We start from the raw sequence: 14,822 nt of genomic DNA on the forward strand, positions 1-14,822 counted from the left end.
GCTGGCAGACTGGCTAGAGGAAGGAGGGAGGCAGGCAGGCAGGCGGCTGCTGGGTTTTTAAGGATGCTGCAGGTGGTTCATAAGTTATGATTATCCAGCCAACCATTTTGCTTTCCTCTTAGTCTCTGTGCCTATCCTATGCTCTCTCACTCTTCTGCCCTTGAAGCAAACAGTTCACACTTATGTGCTTTTCCCTGGTGCTGAGGAGTGAATTAATTTCTGCCCTCCTGTCCCTCCCCGCCACCCAAATTTCCCCTGGCTCTCCCCACACCCCATCTGCATCACAGCCTCCATCCTTTTCCTTTCCATCACCCTCCCCCCCCCCACACACTCTCTGTATCTTTTTTTTTTTCTGTCTTTTTCTTTGCACCTCCCTTTTCCTTTTGCCAGCAGAAAGTCAGATTCTGCCATACCTGCCCTCAGCTAGGAAATGTTTGCCCCATACCTGGCCTTTGCTGCATCACTCCCTCCACCCTTCTCTGCCACCCTTCCATTCCAGCATGCATCAGACCTGACAGAGTTGAGTTCAAATGGGAATGGTGGGTGGGAGGTAACAGAAGAGGCAGAATTGAAAGCTCTTGGGAGAGCACTGTGTTCATTGCATTCTTTTTTCTTGTTTTTCATTTGGCAGTCGTGTTGGTTTCTACGTCAACACATTCCAGAGTATAGCGGGCCTAGAAGAGAACTTCCATAAAGAAATGAGCAAGGTACAGCAACTGCCCATCCTGCTAGCCCTCACTGTTAATAAAAACTGATCACCAAACTAACCAATACGGCTAGAGAAAACAGAACATTTTCCCCACATCAGAGCAAAATGTTAACCTTCATTCTTTCTGAACCATGTGGGAGCAAAGTGGTCTAAGATGGTAGTGTAAAGGAATGGAGCACAGGGAACAGACCAGAAGGTCATGCTGCAGTGGGGAGTTTGTGTCACCTGGCAGGGCTCATTTGGGTACAGGACCTTGTTAGATCCACAGGGGGAGATGTCAGTTCAGGCCATCATCAGAGATGCCTGACATCTGTTTGCTAGCTTTGCCTGTCAGTAGGTTGCTATGAGCCCTTATCTAGCTCTGGGGGACAAGAACAGCGGGGAACAAATATGCCAGTCTACAACTGACAGATTGAGATGGGCCTTGCTTTGACCCCCATGAAGGCACTTGCCAGTAGTAACTTACTGCTTTGGCTTCTTTCCTACCCTGTGACCCAAAAGAAAGTTTTAAGTGCTTAATATGGCCTTTACATGGGCTACCAGTTGGCCATGGGTTGGGAATCACAGCAATAAGCAGTGTTTTTATCTGGTAGTAGGCTGGATTCTGGTGCTGGATGCCAGCACCCAACAGAGATCTCAGCACTAGTCTGTGGGAAAACCCCTCATTATAGCTTTAATTTACAAGTGTTTTCTTGTCGTCATTTTGCTTAAAAGTCAGAGAAGTGTGAGTCCCTTAGGTCTGTACACTGCCCCTAAGAATTACGTGTCCTCTGTATATGGTGCACCAGTCTTGATGGGCAGCTGGGAACCAAGCTGGAAAACTCCTTCATTCTCCGCCCCCTGGCAACAAGACAGCTGTTAAGCAAAGAGCAACATTATAGTCATTTAATTCCCAACAGTCAGGGGTCTGCTGCCTTGGTGTAATGCATCAATTTTGAGCCTTGCTGACATTTCATGGGGACCTTTCCAATTAATAGCCTGCTCTTCTCCGCTGAGGGACAAACTGATTGTTAAGGGCGGGGAGGATTATTATAATTATCATTTTTTTGCTGTTAACTTATATTTACCAAAAATTAGGAAAGGTGTCTGTTAGACAGGAATTCTCTGCTTGTGTGTGTCTTGGATTTTTATTTCTCTAGGGTTTTTGTATAAGAGCAGGGCTTTTGCTTTGTTCCATAAGAACCATCTGTTTCTTATTACTGCTGCAGCATCCAGTTAACTTCTGGTGTTGCCAGCAGGATGCCTCTGACAGTGACTACATTGGATCCCTCCTCCTACCAGTGATAAATCTGGCATCTCATCTTGTTGGTGACGCGGCTGTTTCAGAATAGGAGTATCTGGAGTGAATGTTCCAACCTTTGGTGCCAGCGAGAGTTTAATCCCTAATCTTGCATTTCTGCAAAGAGATCCAGATTCTGCCCATACCTAGATAGCCCAGGCAGCCCATGGAGTCAAGGCTTGCTGATGACTGAAACTGCAGCTGCCTTTAGTTCCACAGTCCAAATGGCCATATCCCAGCTTTATGAGCAGGTCTGAGGAGCAGCTTTGGCTACAAATCCAGAGTCAAGCTTCAATTCCAGCATGTAGACCATCAGGAAAATGCTCTGCCTGCTTTGCAATGGTATCTGGTGGGGGGCAGGTGATAGAAAGTCAAAGAGGATGGCTCATAAATGAGAGCATTCCCAAGAAATGCCAGCAACTCTTAACTATTTGAGTGCAGTAGCATTTTTTTTTCCCCCCCCAAAGGAAGAGTGGAAATGGATGGGGGCTGTCCTCTCTTGGGATAGCTGAGTGTGTGCACGTGTTTGGGCACAAGTCTGTGTTTGGCCAGCCTGTGCAGGCCAGCTCAGGGTTTCTTTTGGCACTTGGAGCTCTTTTCTCAATCTTTTTCTCTCTTGTTTTTGCATTTTGCAGTTGAACCAAAACCTCCATGATGTCCTGCTGGGCCTAGACAAGCAGTACTCAAGCAATGCCTTCCCTATTAAAGCACAGCCCAGGTCAGTAACTGTGGGAGCAGTATCTTTCCTTGACAGGGGAGGAGGGACAGGCTGAGGCTGTGGTACAGGGAGGTCTCTTCTAGGTGCATTGAAACCACCATGTTGTCATTTGGGAAGCTATTTGATTGCCTGCATATAGTCAGCCGGTGCCATTCTGAGACTCCCTAAGGCATGTCCAAGGTTGCACCTGGGGCTGGCAGAGACAGCACAAGACTACTTCCCTTTCTGTAATAGCAGCCGGAGGCCTAAACTTTCACTACATACCAATGTTTAGGCAACTAACTCTTGCCACTGCTGTTTTTAAAGTTGAATTCCGTGCACCAACACTGTAATTCTGTGCAGCCCTTTCTTGGTCCAGTTGCCCTGCACTCACCCCATTCTTTCCTTCAGAGCTTCCTCCACACACCTGCAACTTGTGATCTCTAAAGAGTCAAGATCCTATTTGTTTCCCCAGCCTCCTCTTTGGCCCTCCAAACTTGGAGCCTCCTGTTTGCCAAAGTCTTATGCTCCCCTGTGTATTGAAATGGGATGTGTTGCCTCCATGTGTGTTGTGCAGCCTCACTAATACGAGGCTTTCTAATCTCAGAACACCTCTGATCTGCCTGAGTGCAAGGAATGAGTGTCCTCCAGGCCTTTAGTTTCCTTTCCTTGGTTAGGTCACATCCTTTTTGGTTAACTGCAGATCTGCACATTCTCTCACACTGAGAAGGGAGGGAGAGGTCAGGCACTGGATGAGGCAGCGTCTGGCTTCCGTCCAAATGCGTGAGTGATGAAACAATGCGGTGCTCTGGCTTCCAGCTGCCGCTAATCCCACATGCCGGGTGAGCAGGAACGCAGCCCACGTCCTCAATTGATATATTGATGGAGGGGGGAGGTGAAGTCAGCATGAAGTAAGGGCAAGCTACAGTTTCAGCGCATTGATTTGGAAAGGCTAGATCAGCTGTTGAGACCTCTGTGCTCCCTTGTCTCACCTCCCTGTTTAACCCTGTTACAGTCGTGCATAGATGACTTGCGTGTCTTGTTCCAGTGTGGTGTTGGCTGACTTTAAAAGAGGACGCTCAAGTGAAATTTGGCCCCTGAATTTTGGATTGCTAACATCAGATTTCCAAGATGTTAGTAGAAATGCTTCTTGTGAAAATAATACCCTTTTCCAAAATTAGCACAAGGTGCCTGTTAGTCATCACAGCCCAAAGACTTGAAGACTTGCGAGGGGGCCATAGTGCACAGCCTTTTACTGCCGTGTGCCACCTTGTCTCCGATAGCAGCATCCACCAGAAAAGGATGAGGTAACGGGAAGGGTGAAGGTTGTAGCCATTGCTTTGTCCAGCTGCTTCCTCCTCCTTCCTTCCTCAAGGAAGTGATTGCAGGCTGTAGTGACAGCTTGGCCAAGACATGTTTATTATTGTTGTGGCATGAAGTTTCTGGCCTGAAAGAGCTTCCAAGAAAATAAATTACCTGTTGTCACAATTCCTGCCCACACAAACTGCTAGCTTCACCTGGGGATATAATGGGTGTCTCAGCTGCAGCTCTGCTCTCTTTGGCTGCCTGGGAGGCCACATGGCCATAAAAACAAAAATGAGCACACAGAGAGGAGCCTGGGCAAGTAGCAATTCAGCTGCTGCTGCTTCATCACTTCGTCCCCTGCTCAGGCCTCAGCTGAGATGTCAGACTCGCCCTAAAGCAGCTCTGTTCCCCTGAGCACAGTGGAGCAGAGGGTTTTAGGAGTATGTATCAAACATTTGCTAGGACAGTAGATGTTTTAGGCAGACCAGGAAATGTAGTGAGGCACTTCTGTCATCCACCACATCTGGCCCCCCATTGTGGTGATGTTTTAAGGCTGTTTGTAGGGCTGGAGCAGCACCATGCAGGAGGAAATACCCATTACTGTTCTGATGGCCCATTGTGGCATGCATTAAGAGCAGATGCTTCCCTAACTCTTCTCTACTGGGAAGGGGTTTGGGGATGGATACAATAACAGGAAATGAATTAGGAAGTGTGAGAAGAGAGGCATTTATCCTTTTACATGACCACAGCATCCTTACTACAGAAACCTTACTGTGGCTGACGAAATCAGCCTGGCTACATAGTACAGTAGCACAAACTAGCTGCTGTGTTTCTAGGGACCTCAGACATGTATCTGAGATATGTTTTTGAAAGTCTTTGAACATTCAGGGCTGTCAGATGTCTGGAAGACCTAGGAGATCTGTAACATTATAATATGATCAGACAAAATTGGAAAGACATACTAGAAAAACTCTTGGTTTGGTTCCATGTTTAGGACTGTGTACACAGAGAGCATAAATGAAGGGGGCTTGTTCCCTATATACTAGTTATATACAGGGGAGAGTGGGGAACTGATTATCTGTGAAAAAGGACATTTACAGTTCCCTGATGGTCTACACAGCTACCTTTTGCTGTTTGTCCATATGCATCCTGGCCCCATGTTCCAAAGAGCAGGGAAAGCTCTTTAATTTGCTCATATATATGCAAATCTTTGACAGGCACAAAGAACTTTTTCCCACCCTCTCCAAACCAGGACAAAAGTGTCTACAAACCACAAGGAAATGTGTGTTTGTGTGTGTGTGTGCGTGCACGTGTGCACACATGTATGTGAGAGAGGAGAGCTTGTCATCTCAATAACAGGGAGTTTTGTGGCACCAAGTGAATGGGTGCTTGGAAGCTTAACTTTTCCTCCCTGGTTTGACTGTGCCATCCTGTAACGGAAATGATTTGCGTGCCATCTTCAACAGAAAGAAAACTAAACTGTTCGCCAGGCTGAGGAAAAAGATGAGCAGGTACCGGTACGAAGAGCAGCATTTCGATATGTGTTTGATTTAGTTTCTAAAACTGGAGGGGCTGTTGCTGGATTCTAACAGCCTGGCACGTGTTAACTCTGTGATGGGAGAGGGGTCTGTTGCATGATACAATGTGTTCATGGCCTGTTGGGTCCTGCTGAGATCTCTCTGTATCTGGATAATCCCATTAACTGCTTGTGTGCCTGGTTCAAATCCTTGCTCCCTTTCCTATCCAAGAAGGCAGTCTGAAAGCACGGACATTGTGTCTGTTCAGCTGTTTCTGTGTGACTAAAAGTGTGGTAGTGTTTTTTCCATGGGGATTGGGGGCAGCTTTGGTATTAACAAGATCTTATTTTACCTAGTGGGGTCTGCCCGTTTGTCTGAACAGTCTGAAATGCTCTGTTCTCATTCCCTGCCTGGCCAGCGAGGACCAGTGGGCAGGCCTTTCTTACTGAAAAGGTCCTGTCCTAGCTGCCTGTTGTGCTGGGGGGATTATGAGCTGGGAGAAAGACACTTGCAGCTTTGCTCCTTACTTGCTCCATTCTTGGGGATCCCCACAGTCTTCCTCCATCCATTTAAAAATTATGTAGAGCCAAAGGAAAGGGAAAACCTTTTGTCTTGTGTAAAGTGAAGTATCAGCATCTTGCCTTTCAAGACAGTGATGGCATTGATTTACTGGATAGCTCCAATGCCTAGAGTTACAATAGTCAAGGCCAAGGACTCTGACAAGTACATGCTCTGGAGCAAAGTGGGAATTGCTGCATAATTGTATAGCAGCTTCCCCTGTTTCTTGGTTTCCTTCATCTTGGTGTTGATATTCCTTCCATGAGGTCCTCACAGGAAGAAAAAAATCATTATAATTCTCAAGGTGATGTCCTGCCTAGTGATGAAAACAAGCGCTGGTGAACTGGAATCCTTGCTTTCTTGTCCCAGCTTCCCATTCACTGGTGCAAGTCACACAACCCTTCTTTTTGTCTCTACTGTGCATCCTTTGTAAAATGGGGGATTGGATGGAAGAGAATGATAATTTTACAGGGAAGCTGGTAGGCAAAACTTGATTATATCCTAAAATAGAAAGCAGTGAATGAATGTCATGTGTTGTTAACACTCTGAAGTCTTCTACTATAGGAAAATGACTGTTCACACAAATACCTCTCTGGATGTCTGTCTCTCAATTTGGTCAGATGAGACCAGGCACGGAGGTGCAGCATTTCCAGTCATTGTTGCTAGCCCAGGCAGAGGCTACAGCAGAGGGAGAGCTAGTAAATCCCATCTGGATAAGCTCTAACCACAACTTGCTCTCGCTTTGCCCAGAGAAAGTCTGACTGGCCCAGGAGTAAAGATATCTGACCTGGGCTGTGCTGGGATCCCTGCTGGCAGAGCAGCTGCTAGGGTGACAGGGAAATGTGCAGCTCCTGGCACAGGGAAGGAAGGTGCTCTGGGTCTTGGTCACTGTTTGATCTGCAGCATGAATGTATGTTTGTGCCACTGTACATCTGGATGTGTAGGTGCTATTTTATTTATTTATTTATAATTATTCAGTGCTCAGTCCACTTTGGTGCTAAAAAATAAATTACTTCTGGCTAAAAGGTCCTGTCTGAGCCTCTAGCTGAGATGCCAACCTTTCCCTCCGCCCTCCCCCCCTTCTCCTTTTTAACTTGGCAGGAGGTGACTAGTCTGTTTTTACCATGTTGGAAAGTAGGTTCCATCCTCTAAAGCAGGATTGTTACAAGCACAGGGGAACCCCTTCTGCAGATGTTAGTCTGATCTTCCAGAACAGATGAAGCAGGCCAAGGAGGGGTCTGGAAACTCAACACTAAAAGAGACTGTGGGATTTTGGCTTTTCCTTCAACTGTAGTAACTAACTGCATTAGACTCTATTCCTAGCTCTTGATTTGTAGATGAAAGGTGACACCTCTCTCCCTTCCCTGCCTGATATTCCTGGATTTGGCAATGCTTGCCAGTCAGTCATGGGAAGGGAAAAAATAGAGCAGTCATCTTGTTTTGGCTTTCCTTTTACTCGTGTTCAGTCTGTGAGGGGACAGTCCCACATTCCTGCTTTCCCTGTGTGTCCCGGAGGAGGTAATCAGTTTGGAGACAGAGTTTTGCACTGCGTGGGGCAGTGTGTGTTCCCCTGGGAACTGTGAAGCCCACAGGATCCTAGTGACAGGCTCAGTTGGTGCTGGTCTGACTAGCTAAGTGTGTGCAAAGCAGCAAGTGCAGGAATGAAGGTGCCACTCGGGGGGCTGCAAAAGGCTCAGTCAAAATTAGCACTGGCATTTTCCTAGGGGGATCAGCCAACACATCAAACAAGCTGTAAATAGCAGTGACTTAATGAGGGCTTTAGCGTGGGGCCCTCTCAGCCCTTGTAGGATGAGTGAAAGAAACTGGGCTGCCTCTCATGTGGGAGCCTTTCACCGTTATACCTCCAAGTAACGTCACTGCCAAGCACCAGAAATAACAGTCACCTAAAAGCTGTTTTTATGGAAATGAGTGTGAACTCCTCCCTCACCTGAAGAAATGGTAGGTGGAGAAGTCTACCTTTGTGTTGTTTGGCCAGCCTGACCAGTTGATAGCTAATCCTCCCAGTGTTGTTTGAGCATTTGAGAAGTCCTGGCAAGCCAGCTGTAGGTCACTGTGTTCCCCATCTCCCCCAAAGTGCTTTCTATTCTAGGGAGAGTGATATGTATTTTTTTTTTCCTGGTTCCAGCACCAAGGGACATTTTTTTCCCATCTGTCCAAACAAAATAGTTAGCTTGATGAAAATCTTCCTCATCCCATCCTGGGTTTTTCCTAGGTTAATGCATTGGCTTTTCCCACATTTGAATCCTTGCACATGCACTTACCTCCTACCTTGAGGCATCTCCCTGCCCTGATTGTTTTTCTGTCATAGGCAGTCCCAGATGATCCATCTCCATCCTTTGGATCCTTTTGCAGCAACCCTTATCAGGGCAGGGTGCTGTTGTGGGTCTCACTCTGAGAATCCAAAAGGTGGTGCAGTGGGATTCAGACCTGCGTCTTCTATGAGCCTGGGCTCGGCAAGTTCATTGCTTCAGCCTCAGACAATGCTATAATGATGTTGCCGTGGGAATGGTAGCAAGACATGCTTCTCCTGAAATCATTTCTGGGCTTGTGTGCTGCAAATGAGTTGTATGGAGCCTGCTGTTTCATGGTGACTCTCATTTAGAGCAGGATTTCCCTACCTTCACCCTCTGACCATTACTTCTTTTAATCTGTAGCACAACCCTGGCATTGTCCCAGTACCCTTCACACAACCCATCGTGTTGAAGTGATTTCTGGGATCTGTGAGGAAGGACACCGCAGGCATATCCAGTCACACTGAAGAGCTATGGGGGTTGGCATTCAAGTTCGTCACTCCTCTTCCCTTTTCCCCCTTCATTGCCCCTTCTCTCCTCAGCCCGTATGTCCCCTGGATGAGAGCTGCTGGCATAGAATGTCTTTGGGTTTGCTGCATCGTGTTGGTGTGCTGCTGGCATCAGCATCATCAGGAACATCTGACCTGCATGTGGACATGAGAGCAAGTGCTTTGTGGGGGAATGTGTGTGGTGTGTGTATATGGGGGGGAAATGGGTAAGGAAGAAGTGAATGAAGAGGGCACAGGGAAGCTTGAAGACTGCAGTGCCAAGCAGGGGAAGACGCTTGCTTGGAAGGGGAGGTTTGTTGAATTTTCTTGCTGTCCCTTTCTCCTCTTGCTGCCCCCTACTCATGAGTGTTTAGGAATGAGGCCTTCATGCATGTTAGCCAATGACTGCCAGACTTCAGGCATCCTAGTGTGAATGGATGTACATCTTGGGAGCTCTGAGCTCTCTTGGGACACGGTGAAGAGGTAATCTTTGTGGTGTCTCCTCACAGTCAGGTCTACAGTGCTCCAGTCTGGCTCCATGCCAGGATTTATTGTCTCAAGTTGTAGAAAGGTTCTGTTTCTTTCAGCCTGATCCCAAGGCCTTTAACCTTGCAAGAGCTGCAGCTTCATCTTTATGAGTGGAGGCAAACATCACTCCCGGTAGTTGAGGTTGCCCAGTCCTTTTGCAATATTCTGTAATATTCCATTTTCAGCTGTGTATAGTTTTGCCAAACTGTAACCACTTGTGCTAAAGTATCCCCTGCCAGTGTCTGTGCACTGCATGACTTGAGATAAGTTCATTAGTTGCTTTTTGGGGAGCTGAATTTCACCCAAAATGAATCAGCTATTCCTGAGAATAAGGCCAGAAAATGGCTTTACTTTTATCCCTTTTGAAATTCTCTGGTAACCAGCTTTTTATTAAATCTCTAATGTTGCTGTACTTTGAAACAGGCTCGACATTTGGCTGGAGCATGCCCTTACGGCAAGGCGTATGCCTCTTGCCGTTCCTGTGAAAAATCTGTCCAAATCTGGCCAAGTTATGAACCAACAAATGCCATTGGCACGTGCTCCTTACATCTTAATTCCCTGAAAAAACCTTCTGACTATGTGTCAGAAACAGTCCTGGGAGAATGACCAATTGGGAAGGCAGGAGCAGAAGGGGTTCATCACTGGGAAAAACAGGCTGAGGAGCTTTTCCATACTAGAGAACTCTCTTTTAGTTTCTACTGTCTAGAGGAATATGATGTTCTACTATTAATGTGTTAGCTCTGCATGGTTTATCTATTGATCACAACCCATGTGGGTGGCAGTGCAGCACCTCACGAAGACATCTTTGGCTGTACATTTTTTAAAAATAAATGAGCTGTGCAAAATTCCTTTCCCCCTCTGCTTTCCCAGTATTAAAAGTCCATCATGTAACATCAGGCACTTAAGTTAGGATCTACCAGAATTAAGGATGGCCTGGGTTATTTTCTGTATCTGAGGCAAGGTGTATCCATGCAGTTGGAATTTAGTGGCTTAGCCTGCTGCGCAGTAATCCTGCTGCAGGGTGTTGGGCTGCAAGTGACTCAGCAAAGACGCTTCTCAGAAGCTTATAGAGGCGTCAGTTTTCTTGATCACGCATCTGGGCAGTGAAGCAAAGAGATAACAGAGGCTACTGATCTGTGCTGGTTAGCACAACTCCTCAGTTGAGGCCTGTCTCAAACTTTTTTTCTCTCTCTTCCCTTCAGTGATAGCACCCCAGGGAAAGCAAATAAAAGCCCCTCACCTCCGCCAGATGGATCCCCCATCACCAGCCCTGAGACCAAGACTGTCAACCATGAGCTGGAGCCGTCCTCTTTGGAAGCACCTGGGGCAAGCATCCCAAAGTCACCATCTCAGGTAGTGTCCCCTTGACATTGACCACACCTCTGCAGTTTGACCACTGATGGCACAGGCTCCATGAGTCAAAGACCTCCATCCCTTGCTTGTTTTGACGTCTCTTGCTACTGAGCACAGAGAATATGAGATGACAGTTGTTCCCCATCAGTGGGGGCAAGCATGATGTTTCTGAGAATACAAGTTGCTCCTAGGTCTTCTCTATATCATATAGGAAAGAACTAAGCTGTCTCTGAATTCCTCTGTAGGGGTTGGAATATGACATGGGAGACCCAGTAATAATATATTTTGCCGTCTAGTAGGATGGCTAGGAGGAGTTAGGGAGGATGAAGTTATACTAGGCTAGGAAATTTGTTCTTTACATTCGAATTAACTTGTGTAATTCAGTGGTCCAGGTTCTTCCTGAAAACTTCCCTGATTCAGGAGGGTATGAAAAAAAAAGTTTAATATTGATATGGATAAGGAGAACAACTGTGTTTTATATAGTATCATACTTTAATCCCAAGATAAAATATCATGTAAAAGATAAAGTCATTCAGTTCTTATGCTATGAAGAAATCAAGTGAATACCTGGAAGCAGATTGTCCGTTACTGGGTTCTCATACCTTCTATGTGACCTTTGTTAATCCTTTTCTTACACTGGAGACACCCAGTGGCATGTTTAATATAGAAAATGTAGCTGTTGCTACTCAGCACATCACATTACATGTTTTACTTTGGGATTTAAGGAAAATAAAACTTTTGCTTCCTTTTCCCATTCCCCTATTTCCCCAAGTAGGGGAAAACACAAGCAGGGGCACAATAGTAACTAGGCCAAATTCATGTCTGGTGCCAATCCTTGCATTTCAGTAAGTGGGACGCCAGGAAGGAGTCTCCAGGAAGAATTAAAGCTGTGAGGGGTTCTGGCCAAACTGGTAAGAAAAGGCCTAGCACTCCCAAAAAGTCATGGATGCAACCCAGAACTTCCTTCTTGTTGTCGCAGATAGCAGTGTGATTCCAAATCCAGGCCTGTGGTGTAGGCACTTTCCTTTTTCTGGGTAGTCTCTCATGATATTTTCTCTCAGCTGTATTTTTGATTTTTACCAGGATCTGGGGGGAAAAAAAAGGATGCTTGTACATTGGCAAAAATGTCTTTCACAGCCTTGTGAGATGTGTGGATGCCTGGCAGTGTCTTTCCAGGACTTTTCTAGGGTCTCTGCACTGCTCAGCATTGCACGGTGTGGAGTAGCTTCCCCATAGCTCTGGCTAGGACCTTTGGAATAGGGTATGGGAGAGGATAGTATGCACACTCATATCTTCCCGGGACTGCCTTCCTGTTTTTTCAGACATCTCCACATCTTGATAGAAATTTGGAGCAAGAAGTTGTACGGATTTATTGAACCTTTCACTGAAGACTTCACTCACCCTGTCTGTGGACTTGTCTTGCTGAGTTTGGCTTCTTCTCTTTCCTTTAAATAGCACACATTAGCCTTGTTTTTTGCCAGGCTGCAAGTGCTTGCTTACTGACTTGCTGGCCACAGGAATGGAGGCTGGAGGCACCCCCTTGTTAAGCAAGCAGAATACTCAAAGCCCTATCTGTAACATTAGATGGGCCAAAGGCAAGATTTAAATGGTATTTGTAGCTTATGCTGCCACCGTCTGGCAGCTCTTTCCCTATCTATATTAATTAACTTTCCTAGGCCTTGCTACAGTGAAGAACAAGAGATCCACTCCATATCTCACTAGGTGCTGAGAGATGAAGCTGGCTCCAGAGGGAGGGTTGGTAAGAAAGGGGTTTTATACTCAAAGCTAAGCCTGGAGCCTATATGGACCAAGACTTGAAACTCAGTGCGTGTCAGCTTGCCAGCCAGCTGGAAAGCCCAAGGGTCTACTCTGTCAACAGTGCTCAACTTGAAGACGGAAAGCTTAATGGATAGCATTACTTTTGAACTGTAAGTGACTTGTTCTAGGGTGGTGAGGATGGAGCAAAAACCAAAGAGCAAGTGCAGTTCTCTGGCTATTTCCTTTCTGTCTCATATACCAATGCAAACACTAAGCAGAGGCTGTGGAGAGAAAGGCAGCAAAACAAGAGAGACCAAATAAGTGTTAACTAGATTTTTAACTGTTCCCTGTGCCAACTGTATCTCTTACACTCCTGCTGTCCTTTAATTCTCGAAAACAGCTTATTTCTGTCTTTTGGAAGAAGCAACTGCTAGCAGCTCTTTGCACTGAGTAATCTGATGATGGTACAGGACTTCCTGGGTCTATGAAATTTCAAAGGTCAGACTTTTGCTCTCAATTACACCACTGAAACACTGTGATGACACTTCTGAAATCAATTTAACTGTGTTGAGTTTAGACTGATAAAGCTCTGTGGGGTCCAAGAACAGCAGAAAGAATTTAGGGGATTCATTTTATTCTAGGCAACAAAGTTGTTCTTGATGCTTAGTCTGTTTCTGGATGTAACTTAATGGCCAATATGCAGTCCTGTTATCTTTGAGAGGTGGTATTAGACTGCTGTTGGAAATGTGCTGGACACTATGGAAGTGGTGGCCTCCAAGACACTAGTGCATATGAGAGCACAGAGGACTGAGTATTTTAGTGAAGTAAATAGCGGAAGAATCAGAATCTTTTTGGCTTAGAGTTTGTAATTGGAGCTTCCCTTTTCTGCAGATGGTGGCACTGTTCTGAGAACAGCTTTTCCTTGAAATTTCTGGTCCCTCCTGCAACTGACAGGCAGGGGATATTTTGGGAAGGGATTGTTCTTAGGGAATATGGACACACTACTTCCTGGAAACAGTAAAAAGCTGGAAGTGAAAACACTGCTGTCATTATTTCCCCTAGCCAGTTATTCAGTAGAAAATGTGTGTTTTCAATCCCATTGGCACTCTCTGAAGGAGGTTAACACATGAGAAAACTGGGTATATTTGTAGCAATCTAAAATAAATGCCTTGTGGAGGTCAGTTACATGCTGGAGGAATGTAAACACAGGACTAGGAGTTGGGGACTGCTGTGTTGGAATTCGGCCTGATGCTGATGTACTGGGTGTCCATTGTCAGGTCACTATGTCTTTCTGATTTGGGATCCCAGGTACAATGAGAAGATCAAGTAATTGTAAAAAACATTGCAGGCTGCAAGCTTTATCATTCCTGAGTGCTGCTATGGTGCTGGAACTTGTATGGCTGTTTGTTCCAACACAGTAGCAGCTTCTTGAAGGTTGGTTTGATCTAGAAATGAGTGATGAGCCTTGCACATAGCAAAGTGTGAAGAGGGTGTGGATGGGTTGGCCTGACCTTCAGGGGGGATCTACCACAGCTTCCCACGGTGGGTGAACACACTGTCAGGCTGAGTCCTTTCAGCGTTATAGGAGGTATTAGGATGGATTAGAGTCATAGGGTCAGACTTTGCTATTCCTTCTCTGGGCTCTCCATTTGGGAAACACTTGTGACTTCATTAGTGTCAGTGCTGTCCCTTGTTGGTGAAACTGAGAGCAGAGTTGGGCCCACAGCAGCCATGGCTTCTCAGGAGTTTGGATTGTTCTTACCCAAAACTAAGATGGGATAAAGCTCCATTAGGAGCTCCTTCTGACCTTTCTTACAGTACATTGATACCTGACAACCAGTGCTGGGCAGATCAGAATCTGGCCACATGGGCATCTATCCATAATAGGACAAATTAAGTCTTGTCTCTCATTCCCTTGGATCTGGTAAGTATGGCAAAGGAAGGCAGTGCTGGTCTGGTCTATTGAATTGCATTCCCAGTAACTGATGTGCTCCCTTCCCAGTGTTTCTTTGGAAGGTTGCACATGCTCTAATTATGTATGCATGTCCTGTCAATGCATATTAATTTTGTTACGCTTCTCCTCTGCAGAGAGAGACTGGCCCACAGCTGAAGTGTAACTAATGATGCCAAACCTTCTCTGGAGGCGTGTGGTTGTTTTTGTTTTGTTTTGTTCTGACCTTCACCTTCCCTCCTTTCTCCAGATGGAGTTGAGTGGACCCTTCTCTATGTCTGTGTTTGTGATTTCCCCCACCTTCAGTTTTGGTGGCTAACCTGGTTCCTGTCTTTGGTTTTTTTGGGTGTCACCATCTGTGCTGTGG

General features: G+C 46.0%; 1 protein-coding gene across 14 annotated transcripts in view; it reads left to right on the forward strand.

Annotated features, from left to right (window-relative positions):
- BIN1 (bridging integrator 1) overlaps positions 1–14,822 on the forward strand; it is a 102,011-nt gene that overhangs the window by 69,668 nt on the left and 17,521 nt on the right. For 8 of the 14 annotated variants that reach the window (XM_067299248.1, XM_067299249.1, XM_067299250.1 and 5 more), the window contains 4 exons: positions 632–707; positions 2,624–2,706; positions 5,457–5,501; positions 10,596–10,746. In XM_067299248.1, the coding sequence (XP_067155349.1) occupies positions 632–707; positions 2,624–2,706; positions 5,457–5,501; positions 10,596–10,746 (355 nt within the window). The remainder of the gene's footprint in view (positions 1–631; positions 708–2,623; positions 2,707–5,456; positions 5,502–10,595; positions 10,747–14,822) is intronic. The other 6 variants (XM_067299251.1, XM_067299255.1, XM_067299259.1 and 3 more) reach the window with 1 other exon arrangement.

The sequence above is a fragment of the Apteryx mantelli genome, chromosome 6, assembly GCF_036417845.1.
Source record: "Apteryx mantelli isolate bAptMan1 chromosome 6, bAptMan1.hap1, whole genome shotgun sequence".
Taxonomy (NCBI): Eukaryota; Metazoa; Chordata; class Aves; order Apterygiformes; family Apterygidae; genus Apteryx; species Apteryx mantelli.